This window comes from Eulemur rufifrons, chromosome 29 (assembly GCF_041146395.1).
Source record: "Eulemur rufifrons isolate Redbay chromosome 29, OSU_ERuf_1, whole genome shotgun sequence".
Lineage (NCBI taxonomy): Eukaryota > Metazoa > Chordata > Mammalia > Primates > Lemuridae > Eulemur > Eulemur rufifrons.
The window spans coordinates 44563777-44590490 of NC_091011.1; the positions used below are offsets into that span (position 1 = coordinate 44563777).

General features: G+C 39.2%; 1 protein-coding gene across 4 annotated transcripts in view; it reads right to left on the reverse strand.

Moving 5' to 3' along the window:
* Nucleotides 1–802: 802 nt before the first annotated feature.
* The window catches only part of PPP1R9A (protein phosphatase 1 regulatory subunit 9A), a 264666-nt gene continuing 238754 nt past the window's right edge, over nt 803–26714 (reverse strand). Inside the window, exons 12-18 of one of the 4 annotated variants that reach the window (XM_069461960.1) lie at nt 25987–26230; nt 16899–16986; nt 16725–16808; nt 6605–6803; nt 4489–4608; nt 2369–2551; nt 803–1015 (exon numbers count right to left, since the gene is read on the reverse strand). In XM_069461960.1, the coding sequence (XP_069318061.1) occupies nt 803–1015; nt 2369–2551; nt 4489–4608; nt 6605–6803; nt 16725–16808; nt 16899–16986; nt 25987–26230 (1131 nt within the window). Of the gene's footprint in view, nt 1016–2368; nt 2552–3659; nt 3684–4488; nt 4609–6604; nt 6804–16724; nt 16809–16898; nt 16987–25986; nt 26285–26714 lie in introns of all 4 variants that reach the window. The other 3 variants (XM_069461961.1, XM_069461962.1, XM_069461963.1) reach the window with 3 other exon arrangements.

Consider the following 26714-nt stretch of genomic DNA (forward strand, 5'->3'; position numbering starts at 1 on the left):
AAGTAAACAACAGATCCTAATATCCCACGGCCGCATTAAAGTCTGATTTTTTTCTTCCCTGTTCAGCTATATCTGGAGGATAAATGATACCCTCAGACCCCCAAGGTAATACCCATGTCCACATTCTTAAGGCTTTTGCTTTCTTCTACGGTTAACAAATAACTATAATTCTTTTCTCTCATTCTGATGTCCAGCAAGCAGAACAGCTTGCTCGCCTTTTCTCTTAGTATGTCATTGTGTGGCAGAGCACCCATACTTCCCCAGCAGGGTGGTCTCACTGTCCAGACAAAGAATTGAGGGGAATGGTTCCTATACACTAGAGTGGACTCTGCAGCCCTAGAAGTAAGTACTCATCCCAGATCTCAAGGCAAGGTGCTCTCTGCCATGCAGATGTGTGCAACTGCCCGGTTTTAGGATCCATACTGGAAAGGCAGTGATCCATTAACAACACCAGAGCACGTCATGCTCTTGTTGGGCTAGTTCTCTAAGTGACACAACACATCCAACACAACACAAGATGTTGCTAAGTAAGAGAAGAGAGAAACACAACTACTTTGTATCTCACACAAATGAGACCTCTGGTTTGTTAATAAACCAAAGGGGGCTGGGGATTATTTCAGTAGGTTGAAATTAAGAGTGCATTCTATTGCAGAAAATGCACTCATTAAACACACGGTTCCTAAATCTGCCTAGAGCAGCATTATCCCTATAATCAGTTTCTTTTTCATCCTCCAGAGGATAGCAGGGTAGGAACAGGTGAGGACTTCGGAGCATCTGTAAGACTTCAGCAACAGTGGGTGTCTTACTGCTCACCAGCGCCCTCACTTGTGGTGGATGTCATCTTTTCGGACTTCTTGGACTTCTTCTGCATTTGCTCTTGTTCCTTCCTCCATAGCCTTTCTCTTTCCCTTTCCATTTTCTCTTGGGCCCTCTGGGCCTTCTCTAGAGACAGCTTCATTTCCTTGAGCTTTTTCTTGACCACGGCTCGGTCCTGGGATGATGCCATTCCAAGAGCCTAAGAAGCAAGGAAACCACATACACAACCCGATTTTAAAAACCAATGGCCCCTCTGAGGGCATTAATATCACCATATGTTCAGGTTCATAAATTAATTTGAACATAGAAGAGGTTAAGAACTGATTTACACACTCGGGGGCTGTGCTTTTTTTGTTCTTTTGTTCTCCGAAGTCCCTTGCAAAGTACATCTTAAAGCTCATGAAGTAAATGCTTTCCAAATTGGTAATTAATGGGTGAATGAATGAAAAAAGGGTACAGTTCTACTTCTCCAACCTTTGGGCTGTAGACATTTACAGGTAAAAGTGTTGCTAAACTCATCAATATTTTCAAAGGCTAGAAGTGGGCACCTGCTGCCACAGAGGGCTCCAAGAAGGGCAAGAAGAATTGAAAGGCCTTCCTTTCTGCCAATGTATTCATTTACAATGAGAACCAAAAATGTCTTTGGGGCCAGAATGCTCATGTCAGCATGACTAGCCATTCTCTCCCTGTAGGCAGACCTATAAAGGAAGCCTGATTATAATGAGGAGGTTGCTCGATGAGCTTGGAATTAAGAATAAGGGGAGTTGGTTATGGACTTTAAATGTTTCGTGACCTTCAGAATCAACAGCGGGATGCATCCATCTCCCCAACAGGGACAGCCTTGTCAATGGAGCCTTCATATTCACAAGCTATTGATTGATCTCTAACCTTTTCAAGACTGTCAAGAGATACTCATCTGCCCATCAGCCTAGCAGGGGGGTGAGGTGGTGGTGGGGGGTGCAAGGCACTTGCTGTAAGCTCCTTTTGCCCTTTCCCACGGGGGTGGGTAGCACCTCGGTCTCTGAGAGAGACGGACTGGATGAGTGGAAATGAGAAGCAATGGAGGGGAGGGGAGACATGACCTGCACATATTTGGGGAAATAAGCTCTGGGGAGATATCGCCGCCGTTTTGGGGTGGTACATAGGGAAGAGTGAGCGGGAAGGAGACATGAATAAGGAAAAGAAGATTCATGGATCTGGGTCTTAACTCTAATGTGATGAAGAGTCCACAATGGCCATTATTAAAACTCATACTACATCAAAAGTAAGTCAGCAGAGTTACTATATGAGCCACGTGTGGCTAGGTGGAAGCAAAGGAGTGGCTGGGTCCCTAGCTCTTCTACTCGGCAGCCTACCGTTTGATTTAGAACCCCTGATGGGCTTTCCGAAACTTCATTTACTACTCAGAAATAATTCGCCATCCTTTCTGCTGACTTTTGATGAGAATTACCTCTCAGATATGCAGAATGCTCTTATCTAATGAAAACATTTTAGGTACTATGAGAAATATAAATCATACCTGGTAGCCTATCATAGACATATAATTCGTTACCTTAAGTTTATTTCCATCCAACTGCAGGAGCTGCTCTCCAGTGATGTTTTGGGCACAGAATTCAGATACATACTGCTCCAGATTTATGCTCATTAACCAGTGAGAAACCTGCTGCACACTCCATTCATGTACGGCCCGATTCTGAAACTGACTGTGTTTGGGAGACTGTCCATCATCAAGGATCTGAGATAGGAATGTTATGCAGTGTTGTTATGCAGTGTTGTTAAAGGACAAAAATGCTATGGCTTATATGATGCTATCAAAAGGAATTTCTTGACCTGGGAGAGCCACATTTATTTTTAAACCATAAAATGATAAGCTAATGGTTTTAGCTGTGTTAAAAAGAAATATACTTATTACCTACATGTTTTTAGGTATTTGGAAATTTAAAAATTCCCCCAAATAAAGCAGAATTGTTAATGTAGGAAGTTTAAGGAAATATACTCTAATGTTGCAAGCTTTTACATTAAAACACTCTGGAAATATTATCAGATGTAGAAAATAAATATTTCATAAATCTCTACATGCAATGCATCACTCTGCATCTATCCACTGATAAGAAATTAGAGTTTTGTAACAACACATTAAAAAATATGGAGGTGTCTTTCACTTGGAAGAGAGCATTAAGACCTCTAGCCTTCTTAGGGAAAATTTTACAACCATTATTTCACTTGAGTAGCAAGCAAACCTGTGAGGAAGGTAGGGCAGGTAATGCCCATAATTACTTTTAATAAATGAGGAAACTGAGGCTCAGAAGGTCTATATGATCTGTCCAAGACATGCAGCTAGGAAGTGATAGAGCTCAACAGTTAGGGGTTTATTCCAAGCTTCCGGCTCTGTCCACTGCAGAATATGCCTTTTAATAGGCCTTTTGGAGGGCAGGTTGGTTCCTAGAACCACTAAGCTGAGAGGAGATGAAGGTGATGATAGGTCCTGGAGGAAAGACCAGAGTCACCTTGGTGACCCACGTAGGGAACACAGAAGAGGGGATGGGGTAAGCCGAGAGGGAGGAACAGGAGGTGAAGAAGAATGGGCCGTGCCAAGGTGATGGTGATGGGAGATACATTGAGGAACTCTAGAGGTGGAATTTGGAGATCCTCTTGACCCAGGGACATCTTTTAAACTAAGGTAGAGACAAAGGCAGAGACTGAAACTATTTAACACAAGGAAACCCTCCACTACAGAGGAAAGTGTTCTTGTATTGTTTGATTTTTAAACCATCTGCAAAGAGAGAAAAGCAAGTCCAAACAATACCGCATACGCCACCACATACAGCCCACTAATAGCTCACCTCGTCATCTATCATATCCAGGCTCTGAGTGAGGGAGTGACAAAAGAATCAAGAAGAAAAGTGTTATAGAAACAGACACAACATATATAGCACACAGTTTTAATAAAATTAAAATCTCGCCAAGCTAGAAGCATATGGGCAGAAAAGTTTATGAGAAAAAAAAAAAGTTTTGCGAAACAACAATCATGTTAGAAAGCAATCAACAAGAACAAATATTTAGAGCAAAAATGTTTTTATATACAGAGCTTCCTGTACCCCCACCACTCTTTTTGGGAAACTAAGTCGATTGCTAATGTAGTTTCCTGCCTCTCTTGTATGTATTTATCTCCTGATGAGTCTCAGCAATGCTGATCTTGACCTTGGCTTCTAAATAAGTGCTTCTCCCCCTAGTTTCCTTCTTTTTCAGAACTGTGCTTCTCCATTGCAATGCTTCTTGATCAGGGGCCACACTCTATTCAGAGGGAGTATCGGAATCCTGGGATGGGGCGATTGTGGGGGAGGCGAGAGAGAAAGGGAGTGGAAAATACACAAACTTCCATGTGATTCCTGGGCTGTTCCCCCATGTCTGCTCTCCAGTGCCCAGTCTCCCTACCATGTGTGTTTACATATATCTGTAAAAGGGGTCCCTGGAAAGTGGAAAGAAACAACACTGAGCTTTAATGTTGCGAGAGAGAGGGAGAGAAGCCATGAAGACTGCATATTAAATATAAAACCATGGTTCTGATTATTTCTATGCAAAAATCTAAACTAAAAACATTTTCCTAGTGATAGTTCATGGGTAAAATGTCCGATGTGAGAAAGCAGTTCTGCCATGGTGCCACCAAAATACCTCATCGGATGACAGCACCAAGGACTGAGAGAGCCCCAGTGTTCTGGAATCTGCTCCGAAGCCGCTCAGGTCTGCCGAACTGGCGCTGCTGGGACTGAAGTCATCACTGAAGGTAAAATTCTGTAAAAATAAATGAAGCTCAGTGTTAAATGAATACAGTGAATGAGACAGAGATAGGTGCGTTTGCAAGTTCCAAAATCCTTTTTTTTTTTTTTTTTTAAACAATGTAAGAAGAAATGCTTGTTTGGTTTGGGGATGACCTTCAATGGGGCAGTGGTTGGGAACACTGCCCCTTCCGTGGTTGACAGGGAATTCTGGGCACTTTCTCCATCTGATGAAAGGATAGGTGTTTTAGAGAATGATTCTTCAATCTCTTTTCAAGGGTACAGAATTCATTATCCTCTGCAACTGCACAGAGGAGTAATATTAATAAGCCTATCTTCTTTGACCCTAATCGTGATGAGTAACAGTGTAAGTAAAAATACAAGATGGTGTGGAGAGGCTGAGTTATTAGGAACAGATGGCAATTCATATTAGAAAGGTAGCTAGAGCACCCCCTGGGAAGGATCGCTTGTTGCTGGCCATGATAAATACTGTGAGAAATGGCAGGTCCTCTCCTGGATGTACCCTTCAAGATTATGAGTTCTGGGGGAGGTCACCGTCTGACAATACACTGGTAGTTACAGGTTAAACTACAACTCTCTCACAGCACCAGCACAGTGGCACAGAACAGACACACATTACCACGTAAGCACCTGGGGCTGGAAGAGGCGGAAGTGTGTAAGTACAGCTTCCCCAGAACTTCATCAAAATGTTCAGTGGATATTAAAATCAAGACAACTTCACAGTGACTATGTAGCTGCATTTGTGAAAACATTTTAAACCAAATCTGGAGTCTCTTCAGTGCAAGATAATCATACAATTATTCAAGCAACATTTAGATGTCTCAGATTCAATACTGAAAATGTTTCAAAATCAAAGTGCTCTACTGCTGTCAAAACTTCTTTTGCTAATGATTCTAGAATGCCAAGTGCTCAGGAACTCTAAGCACTTGGTCAACACCATCTTGTTTCATATTCTACTTCCTTAGGAATTGGACTATTAGTTTTTCATCAGGTTCTCTTGTATTGGGTTTAGTTGGTTATCAAAAATAAATGCCATGACAGAGGCTGGAGAACTCAGTACCAAACAAATGCCAAGGTTTGCTAAAACTTCGAAAAGGAGTCTAAATCAGAGCACGTGGAGCTGGGCTGGTAGAACATTTAAACAGCAGGGCATTTAACACAGAATATTACCATTTGGTTTGGTCAATGGAGACATAACCCCAAACCCCAGGCAAAACCCTTTGAGAGCTGTTGATCTCAAGAAAAGAATTAAATTCAAGTAACATTAATCACATGTGTCTGTTTGAGAAAGAAAAGTGAACACAGATAAAAGGAGACCAAAGAACATGTGAAAGTTAGCTACCATATGTGTTTTGATACCATGTTAGATAAGGTTTGCAGTGTCATGCTGGGAATAACCGCAATGCATTTATAAACAAATAAAACCCATGCATGTAATTCCTAATTCTGCCAAAGTTAAAGAACTTTGGTGATAGAATTACATCAGTTGCTCAACATGGAAGTTTGATGAAAAGAAGTAGTAAGGATCAGCATTGGTTTGTCTTAAAGAGTTTCATTTAGATATTGAACATATATTCAGTCCCAAATTTATTTGTTTTCCAGTAAATCACGAAGAACACAGTGAAATAGTTTTGTAATGTAATTTAAAGTACATTACTTGGTAAACAGATCTATCATTCTGTTCTATGATTCAAATGCATCTTTCCCAGCATGGCTTAACTGTCAAACTGAGATTAAATAGCAATATGTGAAAAGACAGGTAAATCAAAGAGTAATGTACAATCTAGAATAGAAAAGTATTAAAGAAGGTGATGGTTAATTGAGGCTTTCTTTCCCCCCCACAAGAAATACCATGCATTGTTTATTGCAGTGTTATCACGTGGGTTTCTCAGAGCCAGACCCCACACACCAGTTGAGAATGTCTTTCCAAGATGGAAGAGGAGGAGGGGTTTGGGTTACTCATTTGCTTTTTTAATCCATGTTTATTCTACCTTGGACCCCTTTTTATCTGAAATTAGAGTCGTGAGAGAAGGCTGAAGGGGACTTGTAGGTGAAGGCAGGTTCCTGAAGGAATAGGATCCTTTCCGGCTTTCATTAAACCACGAGAAAGGCATGCAAGGGGAGCGGGTGGAGGCCTGAGCTGCCGAGGGTGGCTTGGGTTTCCAGTTCTGCAGCCTGCCTCTGAAGATCCTGTTTTGTAAAGAGAATGGTGTGTTAGACAAAGAAAGGGCAGATGCAAGACTTATTAAACTGAATTCTGAAAAAAAACTTAGAATATAGTTGCAATTAAAAGTTTGAGAAATTGTTCTGCTTAACAGAATAAAACTTTTGCCCTTTTGACTATAACACTAGTCTTAATAGCTATCTTTTTTGCATCTAAACGGACTGGATGACAATGATCAACATTTTTGTATTGCTATTGCCACGGTGAATTTTTATTAAATGCTCCTAGTAAGTGTATGTAGATGAATTGTAATCAGGGAGGGGCACAGTCTTTTAGGAACTGCTGTTAGGTGGGTTAGTCATCACACCATTCCCTCCATGTGGCGAGGTATCAGTGCCTTACCGCTGGTGGTGTTAGCTCATAACCTGCACTCTTTCCTGTTTTCCTCTGAACTCATGTTCCCAAGGGTCTGAGACTTTAGAAAATGATATATTTAAATAATTTAAAATTTCAGAGCTCATGAGACTTTAAGCAGAACATACAGCTTATTGGTTTTTCATCATAATCTTAGTGTCTTTTCACAGGAGGAGCCTGAGACCTGAAACCCTCAAGTCCCACCTGGAGGTCAGGGTCTACCACTTCCAGACCACATGGCCTGAGGCTTTCTCCCAAACTCTACGTTCTCCATCTGTAAAAAGTGGTTATTTTTATGGACCTCATATGTGGTTGTTAGGAATTAAATGAGAGCATATGTGTGAAAGTGCTTTGAAAACTGTCGAAGTATAAAAGTCTTATTTAACATTTAAAAAAAAATATTGTTTAACATTTAAATGATTCAGGCCGGGTGTGGGGGCTCATGCTTGTGATCCTAAGCACTCTGGGAGGCAGAGGTGGGAGGATCTCTTGAGGTCAGGAGTTCAAGATCAGCCTTAGCAACAGAGAGACTCTGTCTCTACTAAAAATGGAAAAAATTAGCCAGGCGTGGTGGCGTTTGCCTGTAGTCCCAACTACTATTGCTTGAGCCCAGGAGTTTGAGGTTGCAGTGAGCTATCCTTAAACCACTGCCTTCTAGCCTGGGACACAGAGCAAAACTCTGAATCAATCAATCAATAAAGGATTCAAAGGCATTTATCCTTTCACACACAAGGGAAAAAAACAGATTTTTTTTTTCTCTTAATGCAGACACTTTCATATTTGGCAATTATCTTTTAGTTAAGAGAAAAATAATTATCAGGAACTGGCTTGGCGTGGTGGCTCACATCTGTAATCCCAACACTTTGGGATGCTTGAGGCCACGAGTTCAAGGAATCCAAGTACGAAAGGGCAGCAGTTTATGTGCATCTTGGAAGGAGCAGGGTCAGTGCCAATTCATCCCAATGATATTGGATGGAATGCCTATTATGTGATAGCTGTTGATATGACAACAAAGAGATTACCTTTCAATTAAAAGTGCCTAAACACCACAGCTAGACAACTTCTGTCCCACATGTATACTGCATTTCAGTCTTCTCCCATCTCCTTTCAAATATAACATTTTCAAATATTATATATTTCAAATTTATATAAATAGTATAACTCCTATTTATTCCCAGATATTATTGTGAGAATCCAATAGGACAGTAAATGTAAAAACATCTTGTAAACTATGAAGCAAGATATGAATGTAAAGGGATTATAAGAATGATGACTAAATGGAGAAGTCAGTGAAGTTTTGGTAAAATATTGAGATCAGCAGGTTGGGTGAGTGAAATTGTTGTTCACACTAAAGATTGCAGAAGAGATGATGATTTGAACAGTGTCTATCTTTAAGAACAAAACAAAACAAAGGGGTGCACAAGGATAAAAAAGACCTACCAGAGATACAGCAATCTTCAATTTCATCCTAACATGTAAACTAAAAAAAATCTGTATCCTTAAACCCACCTACACACTATCAAGAGGTGGGAGGAGGGGTGGTACAATAACTGAACTTAAGCAAGCACACTAGCAGAAACAGATCTCTCATCTGTAAGAGCACTTTTTAATCCCTAGGCCTAGTAAGAATCACCCGGGAGCTGTTCAAGCACAGGTCATGGGCACCCAGACTTACTGAATTAGAATCTGGGGGAGGGGAATAGAGGAGTTGACCTGGAATCTGCATTTTAACACAGGTCTGAGCTGACTCAAAAGTTTTAATAACTATATTTATCAGTATTATCCTGAATGCAAATACGAGGTCTCTGGAGCAGAGCAGATTGTTATTTACTCACAGAAAACTATTGAACTGGTTGCCCACACCCCCTTTCAGGGTGATGTAATGAGAACCAGATGTCATCTCACACCTGGTCTACAACGTAGGTAAGGGACTCCAAAAATACGAATTTGGATGGTTATCCAGGAGAGTGACAGCTGTCTCCCCTCAGCCCCTCTGAAGGATGAGGGAGACATCTTACATCCTCAATGTAAACAAAGGCAACTTGCGAAGGATCTGGGGTTCTTACCCTTTGGAATGTAAATATGTGTTTCTGGAGGGAAGATAAGACTAGTGGCTCCAGCTGTACAGCCCTGGGAATGTGTCCATGGAATAGGGTCTCATCTCCCTACTCCACTTTACCCCCTTCAAATGTAACCACAACCTCTGGGGAGGTAAATCTCTCTCGAGTTCTCACTACCCAGTCATAATTTAACTTTTGAGGCTTGTCTTTTAGCTTAGGGCCCACATTCCAGTAAAAATGCTCACAAGGCCCTAACTGCATAGAAACATAAAAGTATTTTCTCTGCAGTCCCACTCTGCTATAATTGGACATATCTGAGGAAAAACTAGACCTAATCATCACAAGCCCCTCTGGTTACACATTTCTGAATCACGGGAATTTTTTAAGAGTCCCCTTAACAATTCCAATAAAGTATGGTAGTGCTTAAATACATGGATACTGTTTTAAAGTTTATAAACAGCCCATCTAATTAAACTCCTTCACAGAATTCTCACTGCCGGGAAAATATTCAAGACCAATAATTCCACGTGGACTTGTGTATCCAGCACTGAGGACAGGTCTTGAGGCCACGTGGCTCTTACACCTTGTGGTGAAGGAGGTCACAGAAGCTTGGCTTCCGGTGATACCCAGAGGCTTTCTTCCCCCAGCTTTACACGCCAAGATAAGGCACAGAATGGAGGAAGAGTCAAGTAGAGAGCGATGAGAGCCCACTTCTGAAGAGACAGCTACTTTTTCCACAGCTGCAAACCACCTGATTCTAGGGTGTTTTGAAGAGCGTTTTCCAGTTCCCCATTAGGCCCCTCTGTGCCCCTGCTAAGGCTGTATCTTGTCTCCCTCATTTCTTTGTATATTTGTGATTTTAAAACTCCATGAACTGATGTAACCCTGTGTGCTTCCTAGTATCTTAAATAACTGAGCAGTGCTATGCTTCCATCTGCTCGGACCTAGAAAATAGTCATTTCAAAAGGAATCACTCAATCACTTTAAAATTACAGTCCTATCAGCTTACCAGACATGCTTTCTAAAATAAATGACAATTTCCTTCTGGACAAATTGAACTCTTGGGCCTACAAAAGGAGCAGAAAGAGTTTGGTAGCAGTTATTTTATTTTGACCACTTTTACAGTCCCTTTTACTTTGTGGAAAAATCTGCTAGGAACAACATAAAGTCCTTCTTTCCCACTTTTTTCGTATCCTTTTCCTTCTTTCCCTCCCTCCTTCCTTTCCTTTCTTTGTTTTTCTTTTTCTCTCTTTTTCTCCTTCTCTCTTTTTCTCCTTCCTTCCTTCCTCCCTCCACTAAATCAATATTGGTAAAAATGAACTCTTGACTCTTCATGGAAGTGAAAATAATTTTCAGATCAAAATGGGTGTATGTTCTACACTTCCTTTATTTTCTTTTTTAGATGTACTTGAATGGCTTGCTATCATTTTTGGAAAAAATAGAATCACAAGCCTCTGCTATATCCTTGATACTTTTATTGTTAGGAACTGGGACAAAGAATGGCTTCAAATTCAGTCTTCATAATTCAAAGATGTCACGTGGAGGGTAGCTGTTTCCTGGCATTTAAATGGTTTATGGCTAATAACTCTATAGAGAAACTAACTTGTTTATATACATCTTGAAATCAATTTACCTGGGGCTGCCACTCCAAAATTAAATTGCTCAGCTAAACAGTCCATGGTGGTTCTTTTGTTGCTGTGGTTTTAGCTTTGAATATAGGTATGTGAAGTATTCAGAATCTAATTGGATGTTATCAAAATATCATTAAGAGTTCAGAAACTACCAGAACACATAAAGTATAAAAAGAGTATAGACTTCAAGCAGGGAGTAAAGGAATTTAATTGAAGAATGCTAGTTGCAAACAGAGGAAGAGCTGCAGACTTCATTCATCGAAATCAAATGAAGTAATTCTGTAAGGTTCTAACATCCACCAAAGAGACTGAGGTTGTAAATCCAGCAGTATCAAAAAGGCTCTTGGAGACTCTAATGGATAACAGCTATGAGAAACATGTGTCCATCTGCAGTTCAGGACCAACCACCCTGGACATATATCTTGCTCCTATATCATGAATTTTGGTCTGAATTTCTGATCAATAACCAGCAGTCCATCTGAGATGGTCACTGTAGAGTGTTCAATCTTAAGTCATTTGAGGTGGTGAAACTATTCCCTTAATGAGTCTTCCCCAATCTGGGATGGTTTAAAATGAAATAGCATGAGGCTCATGTAAATAAAATCCATACCATCAAAACATAAATGTTAAGTTTAGGAATGATAAATATATTGCTTAGGTATTTAAGAAAATTTGTACTATCAGAAATCTGAGAGAGAATTTGTCCACTGAGTCTATCTTAAAATTTTAAACTCATTTAGATTTGTGTTTTAATGTACACATACTGATAATTGTATTGGGATGTTTAGAGTCACTACAGTTATAATGTTAGATTCTTAGATTTACAAGAGCCATTTTATGGAAAGTATTTCCTTGTTCAGAATGTAAGTTTGTCAGTTTTCAGGCACTTGAAGTACTTAAAAAGTACTTAAGAAGAAAACTGAATATTGAAATGATAAATGCAGCTAAAAATGGGACAGTTATGAAAGAATAAGTCTGCATTACTAAGGCTAAGTTGACATTATTCAAAGGTCTCCAAGAAAATGACTGCTTTCAATGGACCAGGTTTAGGCAGAGCAGAGGTGTTTTCTACTCACACATATGTGCTCATCTCTCCCTCAACTATTCTAAAAGGGTGTTTTTCCACCCAGCTCAGATAACTGTTAAGTAGGGGCTCTGCCCTTCCTCAGTAACAGGGCAGAGCTTCCCTCCAGGGACTTGTCACAGGATATAATTTCAAACTCACTGTCATGCCATGATTTATCTAAAGCCTCTTTGAGAGAAACATCATCCTATGAAGAACTGCCTGAAGCATAATGCCTATAGCTCATTCACTCAAGATATAAAAAAAGTCATCCTTGGTTGAACAAGACTGCTGGCAAAACATGCATGGAGGATACTTTGTTTTACATCCCTCTCATCAAACTTGTTTTAAATATAAATAACAACTATAACCATTTTTATTTATAAAGAACTTGAAATATACTTGAATGTGACCCTCTTAATCCTCCAACAACCCAAAGAAGCATCATATGTCTCCATTTTACAGATGAGAAAACTGAGACACAGAAAGGTAAAGTAACTTGTCCAAGATAAGTGGCAGAGCTGAGATTTGAACTTAGGCTTTTAACCATTCTGACATTGCACTCTTAGCTTTCACTGAAAGGCCACTGTTTTACTAACTATGAAGGTATTATTGATGATGTTGTATTTTAAGTACCAACCTTACTTTTTGCTTTATCTTATTTTTCTCTATTCAATTTACTTTTTAAATAAATTATATTGTTGTAGTACATGTACTTCTGTATATAAATAAATTATTTTTGAAAAAGAAGAGTGGAATATACATAAAAGAACAAACAACGAATGAATACATGTTAACTTATAGACCAAGTGAATAATGAGTTAGAAATTAAAGCGGGATTTGTTTGTCACAGAAACATACAAATCAACACTATCCAAAAGAATATGATATAAACTGCAATGTAAATTTACATTTTCTAGTAGCCACATGAAAAAAGAGGTGAAATTAATTTCAATAATATATTTTATTTACCCTCCAAGTACAAGATATTATTTTAACATGTAATCAATATTATAAAATTATTAATAGGATATTTCACATTGTTTTTTTTAATACTAAGTCTTTGACTCCAGCATGCATTTTCTCCCACACACATCTCAGTATAGACTAGAACATTTCAAGTGCTCGAAAGCTGCATCTGACTAGAGGCTGCCATGCTGGACAGTATATACAGAGATGGGTGGTGAGTTAGAGACCATATAGTTTTAGTCCAATCCACTTTTTGATAGGAAACCAAGGACCCAGAAATTCGGAGACTTGTCTGGAAAAGTCAGAACTACTCCCCTGAATTCCAGCTCAGTGTTCTTTCCACTGATCACACTTTCAAGGTGAATTCTAATTCACTTCCACACAGGAGGGCCGTCTCCCTTCCCCATCACTTTCCCAACATGCCTCCATCCAGCCCCACCTGAGACACACACACCTGCTCACAGGGCTTTCCATTCAGTGACCAAACTGGAAGCTTCTCTACAGAGCTCCAGAGTGGGTACTCTACTGACATCAACGGCTACTTACTCCAGAATTTAGAAGAGTATTTTATTTTACCCTTTGGTATATATTTTAAGGGACGAACAAGCTCTGACAATACAAAATGTTTCCTGCTTTTGTTATCTGCTATGCTGCCTGTTTACATCAGAATGTTCACTGAGATATATTTGAAAAGGGATAGAAACAAATCATATTTCTTACGAGGTTTATTTATTGATTGATTATTACTAACCTCATCTAATTTCTCCATTTGTCTCCTGTTGGTCAGGAATCTGAGACATTATGTATCCACAAGGAACACAACAGAGTAAACTTTTTACTTTATGGGAAGAAAAAAACTAAAACCAAGGTCAAACTCAGCAAAAGTCTTGCCTCTTTAAAATTTAACAGCCACAGGTTATAACTGACTGATTTCATCAGATTTTTAACAACCTGGATGAAAAGCTTAAAGATAAGGTTACTAACTCAATCTGTGAATCCTTTCCTCCTTGTTCTGAGAAAGCCTCACCAGGTGGCGAGTTTACTCCTGGTACTACTCTACAATTACAGTGTGACCCCCATAAGCTAATGGCACTTATACCCCACCTATTTTCAGGTGCCCTGTGAAACCACTCAATTGCATTAAGCTTCTATTAAGCAGTAATTCTGTTCTTCCTGGAAAATGTTTTATAAGGTTCTGGGCCCATTATCAATCCACGTAGGAGAACAGAGGCTGTCATTAGATTTTTTTTTTTTTTTTTTAGTGTTTTAACCAACTGCTGTGATAGCTCAAAAATATAATTTTTGAAACAGAAAATAGCCCTCTTCTTGCCTTGTTCTTCTACTATTTCAGTTATATTAATTCTTTTCAATCCTGCTAAAATTCTACTGTAATTATAAATAATTGTAAAATTATGACTCTAATTGAAAACTATTCTGTAGTGTTAGTGCATGTGGAATAATTTGTGACTACTGACGCAGGGAGAATCCAGAGGTAATGCTTTAAAAGTACAGAGATGAGCTGGGCCCAGTGGCTCACTCCTGTAACCCTAGCACTTTGGGAGGCTGAGGTGGGAGGATGGCTTGAGGCCAGGAGTTCAAGACCAGACTGGGCAGTACAGCAAGACCCCATCTCTACAAAAAACAAACCAAGAAAAATTAGCCAGGCACAGTGGCATGTACCTGTAGTCCCAGCTACTCAGGAGGCTGAGGCAGGAGGAGGATCATTTAAGCCCAGGGGTTCGAGGCTGCAGTGAGCTATGATCATGCCACTGTACTCCAGCCTGGGTGACAGAGCGAGACTCTCTCTTAAAAAAAAAAAAAAAAGTAGAGATGGCTAAGCAGCCACACTAGAAGCCTAGCTAAGGGTTCAGAAGCTGGCATGAGCTGTGGTAAGGCAGTGTGCTGACGACCACCTACCACTGACTATCTACAGTTTTGCCTGCAGTAAAAGTGAGTGCTCACCAACACAATCAAGATTTGCTTGATTTTTACCTGGAATTTATAAAGGAAGGTGATAATCTCTGGCTACTATGATGAAATTCAGTCAAACATTCAGCCCCTTGCTGGCTGTCAGTGCGAGCATTAGGTGGTGCCTCAGAGGTGAGAGGCGCTGACTGACCTTGAAGCCCAGGGACCAAAGGAAGGACAGTGACATTTCTGATGTGTCTCAGTTTCTCTCCCATTGTATATTTGTGCATCTCTTTCTCTCCCTTAAATGGCTTCATTATTTGTTTTAATTTTTTCCTGAGTATGTTTGATAGTTTTGTATTCTTAACTTTAAGGCACAAAGTAGACCATTTTTTATTTCTCACCCCAAAACCATGCACAGTTACATTGCTTTTGAGTTCCATACGGCTTCAGATTTACCTTTATTTTTTCTGAGATTGCTATCCTCAATAAAATGAGAGCTTTCTACCCTTTCTCCACTGTACAGCATAAAGGAAACCCAGACTGATAAAAATAATGAATTTGGGAATTCTTTCTCTTCATCCCCCATCCCATTCTCCTGTAATCCCAAGGAGAAGGGACATTTCTCACCAAGCTATATATAAGAAAAGAAAAAAAGAGAAAAGGAAACAGCAGGGGACAACGAATGAAGAAAGTAAATGACCCTCAAATGATTTTCTAGTCTCTTAATTTTGGCAATTTTTTCTGTTTCTTCCTTAGTTTATGCTATTGGGATGATTCCTAAATTTCATAAAGAAATTTAAGCATCATTAGATATGTAACTAACTAGAGGTGGTGTGTTGTGTTGGAAAGACATCTAGACAGGAGGCACAAGCCCCAGCTTGACATTAATTGCCTACTGCATACCCTGGGCAACTCAATTCAATTCTATGAAGGAGAAATTCTTCATCAGTAAAGGCTGGTAGTATTATCTGCCCTCCTAATTTTATTGTAAGGATAAAATAAAGTGATAAATGTAAAACTACTTTGTAACTTGCAAGTAATAATAACAATAGCAGCAATTTGTTAACTTTATTATTTTTTAACACCTCCTATGTGCCAGGTACCATTTTAAAGCTTTATATAAAAATTCATTTAATCCTTACACTAAACTTATGCAGTAGGTACTATTATTAATCTCATTTTATATGAGAATATGGAAGCACAGAGGGTTAACTAACTTGTGCAAGATTTAAAAGGAATAAGTGGGAGAGCTGTGATTCATACCCAGGCAGTTGGACTTTATGCTGTACTGTCTCCCTGTACAAACCTAAGTTTAAAATTATGTAGTCTCAGAATAAAATTGGGAAAACTTGACAACATGTTGTTTGTTCAAAGCTCACTTCTCTATAGAAAAGTAGTCTTTATTGAACAATAAACACAGCTGATAGTGCCCGCAAAATCAATTAAATAGCTAAGTTCAGCTTGAGATGGTGGTCATTCTTACACGCTTATGGGCAGGGCAGTCTTGAATGCCAACAAGGTACATGAAAAATTACTCTTTCAGACTTAACAAGAAGAGAAGGCACTAGTGTTGCGGGTAGTCAGGCAAAAAATCTGAAATATGCCTAAAGTAACACATAGATATGTTTATGCTGTACTTAGATAAACATTTATTGAAATGAGTCATGTGACCATAAATCTGCAATGAATAACCAATGGATATGCCCAAGACCAGATATAGGCTATAACTAGAATAAGACAAATATAAACTGATTGTGCAATTTTTCTTTCATCTCAACTCTAGGCATAGCACTTCAGCTCAAAGATGTTGACCACTAATTTTGGTTAACAATGGAAAAAGGGGGCAGAAAGTTTAGGTATAGAAATAAATCTGTGTTCTTAATCACCTACTCATCATACCTGCTACCTGCAGAAAACCTATTGCCTTCTTTTTCTTTTTCTTTCCATTTCTTTCCCTTGTTGGAATTCCTTCGCAAAGGTGCCCTACAATGACAGCACACAGGGGAAGTTGAAATTTTCTCTTTTAATCTTCGTTTTACAGAGGGCTTGCTTTTTATATCATGAAGTGCTTACCCCAGATCCATAAACTTCCGCTTAATTTTTCCTTCGCGTACCACCAACGAACTGGATGCCCTTAATGATTTGGGACCTTTGGCACCATCTAGGATATATATATATTTATGAAAAAGGTCAATTATTATCATTTTTTAAAGTCATATGTCAAAACTCAGTGCATCTCTGAATCTAAGGGATTTGCCTAAATTCCTAACTGTAAAAGAAAATAATGGATGCCTTTTTGAAAGTACAGGAAACACAGCTACGTTGAGGAAGATTCAGTTAAGCAGGAGAGGTTCTGTTGGACAGAAGCCCAACACTCATCACCAAGAGTTTTAGCTTCAAACACATTGGAATGAACAAGATAAGCAAGAATAAACACGACCAAATCATCCTCTGCATTCAAAGCAGGGGCCAATGTGACTTTCCTTTGGTTCCTTCTCTAGCTCCAACTCTTGGCTTGAATGCCTGGGCTCTGTCCTCCATACCTCTCTTGCCTTTGGGTTCAGCGCCTTCTGACAGGAACCCACTCCACTGCCCCTGTAGCTCCAATGCCCCGTACAGAACATCATGTCTGGGAGTCCGGGGGACTTAGGGGGAAAGTGAGAGTAAAGTTTTCCCTTCTTGTCTCTCCCTTGCTCATGGCCTGTGGCCAGGCCTGGGACAAAGGTGGGTGGAACACGGCAGAGACTTCTTAAGCAGGAACAAGCTCAGCTATAAAACATTTATATCTTTGAAAGGGCCTTCTTAATAGTTGGGTCAGAGCACAACTTGGCTGGCCTCCCGTGACGTGGAAGACGCCAGAATCTCCTCAGAGCTTGGAGCTGACTGATCTTTGCCTCTCTGAGTTTTGCTGGCACTCAAGGGTAGCAGCTGCTGGCGGATGGGGACCCTCCAAACAATGCCAAAAACTGGTCAGAAGAGAGGCTTTGCGAATGGAGTTCAGTGTCAGTGTGGGAACCAGAGTCCACCCCAGACAACGCAGATAACTCCTGCAGCTCTACCTGACCTATTCAGTGTCGTGTTTCAGCATAGCCAATTATCTGAGATGATTAACAAATGGTGTTTTAAATTTGATGTATTTTTCTGTGTGAAACTATTCCTCTCTAATTGTCTGTTGGTGTCTGTTTTTCTGTCTCTTATCTTTTAAAATTTTTTAAAAATTTCTAGGAACTTTCTAGCATGGAGTGCAGAGAGAATAGTCCTAAGAAAGTGTTGAATTAGCCTTGCAGGTTATTTTGCTTAAGATTTTTGTTTACCTTGGGAGAAGTTTCTAAACACCCATCGACAAACATCCTCAAAAAACATGAAGTGCACACACGGTTCTCATTTAGGAGTCTGGGCTCAAAGCTCTAAAGCAGCACAGGATGCTGACAAACACTCCAAGGATTTCTAACAATGAGCTTTTCATATCTTCAGTTAATGATACTCAGATTTCAATTATCAATTCCTTGAAATGTACATAATGAAGTACAAGAGTCAGAAATATGCCCATATCAAAATCTACTTCAATCCTCAAATATTTATTATGGATATTTGCATCATTACTCTCCGGGTTACTAAATTAAATTGCCACAGATGTGACACAATCAGGTAAAAAAAAAAAATCCATACACACGGTAAAAACAAGGTGATTTTGCTAATGGACATTTTAAAAAAGCAGAATTTCAATTTTTTAAAGAGAGGCTGAAGAAAAGAAAGTTCTGATTTCTTCCAGATCAATCCTACAGCAACTTTTAATGGCTAGGACTGTGCAAAGTTAAAAGGAGACTGCCTAATTATTTTCTGAATTAGAGGTAGCTGAGAGATGTTATAATGAGCGGTGAGAAGACCAGCTGAGACAACGTACATTGAAACACTCTGTAACCTATTAGTGTTGCAGTTATTTGGACATTTTGGGACTAAAAGCCTGATTCTGCCCATCACAGAGCCTGCTGCTAGGCAACCTCACATCATTATCTCACACATTTGCCAAAGTGTGTTCCAAGGAACACTGAAATGAATTAGTCCATAAGGCTGAAGAGGTAAGAATAAGGAGTAATGTACTTTCCCATTTTAAATCGACCAAATCCATTTTTCATGCACATCAGAACTTCTAGTTTGCTAAAAACCAACATTGGATTGCTATGATTTCAGAAAAAAAGAAACATCCATTTTTGTTTATTTATTTAGCTTTATGTAAGACTTCCATTAGGCTTTTTGAAATCTTTCCAATACTGCCTTCGTGACCAATTAGAAGTCTGAGCCCCCCAGACTGGGTGCTGCAGCTTTAAGCTCCAGCAACCTGGTTTTCATTGTCAAAAGTAAGAAATGATCTCCTGATAGCTAAATCCTAAGGCCTATTCTTGGCCTGCATTCTCCTCAATCTATTGTAATAAGACACTTTATGATGGGGACTCCCAAATCTATCTCCCAGCCCTGACTTCTCTTCCGAGCTCATGACCACCTGTTAAAAGAATTAATCATATTTCCCCCATAATGTTTTCTGATTTCCTATTTTATGCTAATGACAAGATCATATGTTCTGAGGCTCGAAATCCCGTGATGAAAGTGAGTTAAAACTCACTTTCTTCCCCCTATTATTTACTCAACATGTCAAAGGTTCTTGTATCATCCTTTCCTGTCATTGTCTACTGCTCCTCTTTAGAGCCCATCACCTCAGTGGCTCCTAACTCAGCTTCCCCATACCTTGTGTCTTTTCCTTTTTACTCCTTTGCTCAGATATCTTGTGGTTTCCTAGTAATACGGTAAGGTTTCTAAGATATTTAAGTTTTGGAGCTGTAGTCTTAACCCACCTACTCACTTTTGTGTATAAGCACTCTACCCTGCATTAACAAATTTCTTCAGCCAAGCTGGGATAGACCATTCCTTTAAATTCATATTACGTGCGCCTGCCTCTGTTCATGCCATCACTCTGCCTTATATGCACTCCTTACCTATACTTTTTTCTCCTTAAGTCCTTCCATGGTTACTCCAATTATACTTCATTTGTCAAGTTTTGCTTACCAATTTCAAGTAGATGCAACATCTCTCTACTCTGAGCAATCATATGATCTTACTATATCTATGCTTACAGAGGCCCAATGCTACATATTAATTAGAAATAGGGCTGGGTACAGTGGCTCATGCCTGTAATCCCAGCACTTTGGGAGGCTGATGGGGGGAGGATCGCTTGAGCCCAGGAGTTCAAGTCCAGCCTGGGCAACGTAGCAAAACCTTGTCTCCACAAAAAATAGAAAAATTAGCCAGGTGTGGGAGTGCACACCTGTATTCCCAACTCCTCAGAAGGCTGCGGGTGGGAGGATCACTTGAGCCCAGGAGTTGGAGCCTGCAGTGAACTCTGGTCACACCACTCACTGCAGCCTGGGTGACATAGTGAGAATGAAGGAAGGGAGGGAGGAAGGGAGGGAGGGAATGAAAAAAAGAAAGAAAAAAGGAAGAAAGGAAAGAAAGGGAGAAAGAAAAAAAGAAAGAAAGAAATGCTGTCAAGCTTTAAAAAAGCCAGGTTCTATTTAGCATGCCATTAATTCACCGAATATTTTTGAAGGCATATTCTGTGTCAGGCAATGTGTTAATAAACACACGTAAACTTAGAATAATAATCTCTAGTAATTGTGAGTAGAAAACTGATAGTGTTTAATTTACTCTATTTAAGCTTGACTGAACAAAGGCCTGGTGTCATGTAAGCCTAGAGACCAAAATAATTTTAGTGTTAGACTGCTCATATAATAGGAAATAGAAAAATATTGTCATGTCTTTTATTGTCATATAACCTGTTTTACAAACCTCAAAAAAAAAGATCTTTTACTTCTAATTTAACTGAGGTTTAGTTAGATGCTTATCATTTAGCAAGTTACAGCGGGACTCTTTCTATCCCAATTTCCACTGAAGTCCCTCAAATATAAGAAAAAAAAATGATTTATTTATAAATAGTGGCATTGACACAATTTAGAAAACACCTGACTCCAGTTAGAGTAACCAGAGTATTGTCCCCAAGCTTGCAATCAATTACAGCTGTAATTTAATCAGCTTTGTAGTAACTCGATAGACCAAAAGTAATGGCATATTACTTTTGGGCTAACAGCCAAACATGCTAACTGACTGCACTACAGAGACAAGGGGAGTATTGGTGTATTACTTTAAAAAAATTCTAGATAAATGGGAACCAGTGATTAAGCCATTTTCAGAGTTTATCCAGTAATGCTGAGTGGAAGAAAATATACTTTTAGATGAGGGGTCAGGAAGCTCTACCTGTAAGGGGCCAGAGAGTAAATATTTTAAGTTTGTGAGATATACAGTCTGTCAAAACTATGCTGCCAGTGTGGCCAGAAAGCAGACAGCATGTCACTGGAAGAGTGTGGCTGGATTCCAGCCAGGCTTCATTCACACAAACAGGTGGAGGCTGGATTTGACTGACGGCCCCTCTTCCAGAAGACTTGCGTTGGTTATGTGGAAAGACATATTTAGTAATTCATCCAAGAACATTATTGAGCACCAACTATATGCCATACTCTTTGTAACGGACCACGAACACAAAGATTAATCAGATAAATGAAAAAATCCTGGCTCACACTTGACAATCAGATCACTTATTATACACAAAGTGAAAGGGGCAGAAAAGTGTGAAAATTTCTGTGGAATCAGAAAGAAGAGAATAATTCACTCTGCCTGGGAATGGGGTGGGCGTGCCTGAGGTCCGACTGAAGGAGATGGGATTTAAGCCGGGCTTTGAAGAAGAATCAGGATTTTTCTGCAGTGGAGGGTCAGGTGAGAGTGTAAACATGAGGTCCAGTTTGCACCCATGAGTATCACTAAAATCCATCTTGGTTCCCTTATTGACGAGTCAAGGAGTCGTAAGAAGCACACACATAAACACGTGCACAGAGGGCAGCCATAGGTTAACCACACCTAAGCTCTCTTGAGCCCGGGTCTGAATAGTGGATTACAGTGGATTAGTGTCACATAGCAAGGAACTCAAGGGCTTTACAGAATGTTCACTGAGAACAATGAAGGTAGATCCCACTCTATTAATCTATGTTGTATCAGCTTCTGCAATGGCATAACAATGGAAGCACAAAATTTCCCTGAAGTTTGAATAATACTGAGGTTCATTTCTCAGGAACTGAGAGGGGGAGAGTCCTTAAAGGACATGAGAGAGGTGCAGTAATGTTGGTGCCGCACACAAACAGGCAACTCGTCGGTAAACTCAACCCAGTGAGCATTTTCTGCATGCACATCTAGTTACCTTTAATTTTATGCTCACTGGGCAACTTTCTGATTTATGAACCTACCAACCAGAAGAGAGAGAATGGAACAATTGAAAGGTGCTAATTACTATGTCATCTATATCTCCCAAAGTATATCAGAAAATTTATCTTCTGGTTTCGAAATCAGTGTTTTGTAAGTTTGAACAGCATGAATCAGTCACTCTGAGCTTGATTAAATCTGGGTATGTTATTGAATTTCTGGTTTTAGAAGACTGAGGACCAGACCCTTAACCCTTCAAGGCACTGTCTGGTAATTGGATACTGTCTGAGTGTTAGTGGGCTGACAGGGCTCTCTCTTTGACATCTTTCAAGGTGCAACAAAGCTTGAGTGTGGAAGGCAAGAAAGTGTAGGGTATTCCCAGTTGTTGATGGGGGTGGTTGTGGGATGTCAGAGAGGCAAGGTCTGTCACCAAACAAGCAAGAAATGAGAGCAAGCCAGAGTTAGAATGAGAGAACACAAATAAGCAAGGAGGTAGGGGGGCAGGGGAGGAAGAGGAAGAGGCAGCAGCAGTGGCTATGGCAGCGGTAGATGGTGGTAGACAGACAGACTCTAGTATGAAAACTCCCCGAGGGAAAGAATGGAATCTGGTTTATCATTTTATATATATATATATATATATATATATATATATGTAGAGGCATTAGTGCAATTCCTGACACAGAGTAGGCGCTCAATAACTATTTGTTGAATGAATACGTGAATGAATGGATTAAGGTCAAATGAACATGAAAGAAAACTTTTATCAAGGCAATGAAAGAGTGTGAGGCTTCAGCACCACCTTCATCTGGTCACAGTTAGTACCTAACCATGGTTACCATAACAGTAACTGGCCATTCATAAGGTTAGTACTTTATAAAAGGTCAATTAACTGCTTCTGCCTTTTCACCCAGAAGCATGATCAGTCTGGGAAAACCGAAAATGGGAAAGCCCACGTACTTGGTCTCTGGAGAAGAAATGACCCACCCCTTCTCTTCTGGTCCTGCTACTGCCACTGGGGGCTTAATCCCAAAGATGACACAGTAGCAAATAAGGGAGGGCTGGGGGATGGAGACGAAAGGATGAAATTCTCACATTTTACTGCTCCATTACTGCTAAAGGGCTGCAAAGCACAATTCATATCCATGTCCCACTTCTCCAGTCTGAAAGGAAACATCTGTTCATGTCAAAGGATCATAAATAAATTAGAAGTAAAAGGCAGAGAAAAATAATCTAGGTAAGATTTAGCCACTTTTAAAAGTTTTTGGGTCAGATTTCATGTCTGAGTGATCTATTCCATGACTATAATATAACTTCTTCAGATAGATAGCTGTGGCTGATAAACTCAAACAGTGGAACAAAAAGTATTAACCTACATGTAGCTCCAAAGTATATGCTTCTGTTATTTTGCTTTCTTATGGACCAAAGTCCATACACTTTTTTTTTTTTTTTTTTTTTTGAGACAGAGTCTCACTCTATCACCTGGGCTAGAGTACAGTCATCATAGCTCACTGCAACCTCAAACTCCTGGGCTCAAGTGATTCTTCTGCCTCAGCCTCCCGAGTAGTTGGGACTACAAGCATGTGCTACCACACCCAGGTAATTTTTCTAATTTTGGTAGAGACAGGTTCTCGCTCTTGCTCAGGTTGGTCTCAAACTCCTGAGCTCAAGCAATCCTCCCACCTCAGTCTCCCAGGAGTGCTAAGACTACCGGTGTAAGCCACCTCACTTGGCCAATATACATTTTTTGTAAGAGATGATAGAGGGCTAGCCACAAGTATATTTCTATAAAAGTACTATTAATATTACAATCCACAATTTAGATTAATTAATGAAAGTTTTTGAAGCCTTTAATTGTTTTGAAAGTAGGCCAAAACCACAATGAAGCTGTTCACCAACCTGACCACCATGTCTGATGAATCAGCAGGAGGCCTGACATATATTCTCTTGCCTCCACTGGTATTTTGTACTCCCTAAGTACTCAATTTTTACCTCAGAACTGCTTCTAGAAGAGCTGTGCTTAGGACCAGTCTGTGGAAGGTGATTCTAGCAGTTGACAAGCTCAGGAAAGGAAACCAAGGGGAAAACATCAGGAATAAAGCTATGATGCTTACCAAGAGTTACACAATAGTGTGAGTCCCCCAGTCAACTGTATTCCTATGGTCACAAGAGATTTGTGGAATATTACAATTTCTGATCTGGTAGAGAAAAATGAGTATGGAATTTTCAAATGTATAGTGACGTACAGTTGTACCTACACTGTGTGAGTATTTCCTACATCACTACTGGCACTGGTTGATGGAGTTCTTCAATTCTCATTTGCAGATTTTGGCAATCTGCCAAACTTGCAATTTGTTATCTAATTTAAATGATCATTACTCTGATCATTAGTGAGGTTGATCATCTTTCCATATCTTATAAGTAATGTGAATTTTCTCTTCAATGAATTGACAATTTATTTCCTTAGCCCATTTCTGACTTTTTAAAAAGAATTCATTCTTTGTAGCTATTTGTATATTGGGAAGAAAGTCTAGCCATTAACTTTGTATGTGGAATCTTTTTTTATGTTTATTGACTAATGAAATCAAGAGTACTTATAAAATAGGTGTAGAGTAAAAACACCACCACCCCCCTGTCACTGCCCTTCTCCAATATTTTTTGACTCTCCCCTTAAGTAACTGACTTTGTCATTCCCATTTGTATCACTAAATAATTTGCTAGTTTTGTTTAATTCTATAAAATAGAATCATATGTATTTTTCTGATATTGGCTTTATCTTTTCAATGTCTTGTTCCAGGGGTTCACCCCCATTATGATGTTTCAGTGTAGTTTATAAATTTTCCCTGCTGCACAGATTCATTATATCAAGCTACTGTAATTCATTTGTCCATTCTATTGGTTTTGCTATTACACAACAGGGCTTTTAGGAATACTCTTGTATATGATCCTTAGGAGACATATGCAGGATTTCTCTTGGCTATATACAAGGGGGAAGACTTGCTGCCATTTAAATTTGCATGTATCACCAGAGGGATGTCTGTAAAGTATTCTATGTAAAACAAAGTTGCAGAATAATGTGATTAGTAGAATTCCATCTAAAAAACTAAGTATATAAAAGCAAAACACATACACCAAAAGTATGAGTGCGTGTATGTGTGTGTGTGTGTGTGTGTATTCTACTTTAGATCTGAAAGATAACATACTCAAATCCACATGGTAACTTTAAAGGAACACAGATATGGAAGGAGAATGAACCTATCCTTTATATATTTCTGCATTGTTTAACTTGTTTAAACAAGAATTTATTACTTCTATGAATTAAAACAATAAAAGTCTATTGATACTGCTATGAAATTATGGTGTAATTCTACGAGCCCAAGTTAAAATTTAACTAACTTCCTTGCATTATCTTTATCATAACTTTTCTATCATGTTCTTTGCAATATAAATCATTATTATAAAAATTTCTTCTAAATAAAAATCAATTAATGGGTTAAGATCTATATCACTTTAACTTCATATTTTTTTTTCTATATGACTATTTTATTCATATAGGAAACTCTGGGCTGCTATTCTACAAAATCTCTAGAAGGCCCTCCAAACAATTTTCTTCACTAGTAAGCTTTTAGAGAGCTGAAGAAATAAAAATACTAAACCAGGTATGAAAGGATAAAAATAAAATAAAATAAAACAAAACAAAATACATGGAGGCAACTTTGCTTATCCCATAATATAAAAGGATTAGATGTGAGAAGACAAAGGACTTATGATTATGGGAAAAAGCCATTTTTACATTGCATAAATTGAGGTGTTAGTGAAGTCAGACAAAGCAAAAACAAAACAACAAAGAAATTAACACTACCTTTTTCTTGTAGTATTTTCGTGTTGGTGGCTTGATGGTGACAAGAAGATTCTTCTGTATCATGATCAGATTTTGAAGGAGACAAGAATGAAGTGTCTCCCCAAAGAGAGGAGAAAGTCTCCCTTTCTGGGTGCAGTGGTCCTTCTTGAAACTCAGCAATGTGATCAGACGAGAAGGGCACATTGCTAGCCACTGGAGTGAGGGGTGTACCAACAGAATCTGAGTCGGAAGAAGTTCTCAAACCCTTGGGTAGAAGTGATTTGGTAATATGCATGTGGTTATAGAAACTGTTTGAAGGCTGTTGGTATAAGAGATTATAAAGGAGGTTATGCCATTGAGTAACAGTTCTATGCAATACTTACTTTGAAATCAGACTGACCTTTTTTTTTGTGTGTGTGTGTATCCTCATGAAAACCAGTTTTTGTTTTTTGGTTTATAGATGAGAATGCGTAGTTCACAATTCGCCATATTAACATTGTCACTAACACAGATACCTAAGACCTACAGAAACAATTACTTGTACATTCATTATTTCCCACTAAGTAAAACCTGCAGCCAAATATCAAAAGCACCATCATAAAATACGGCAGTATGGAGAACACTCTTGGTTAATTCATTGAATAAGTAGAGAAAAGATTTTGAATTACAACAATATAAAGAATTCAGGAGACAAAGACGTGGACTATTCCAGCTGTTTCCAACTAGGACATAGACTCTGGTTGCAGAAA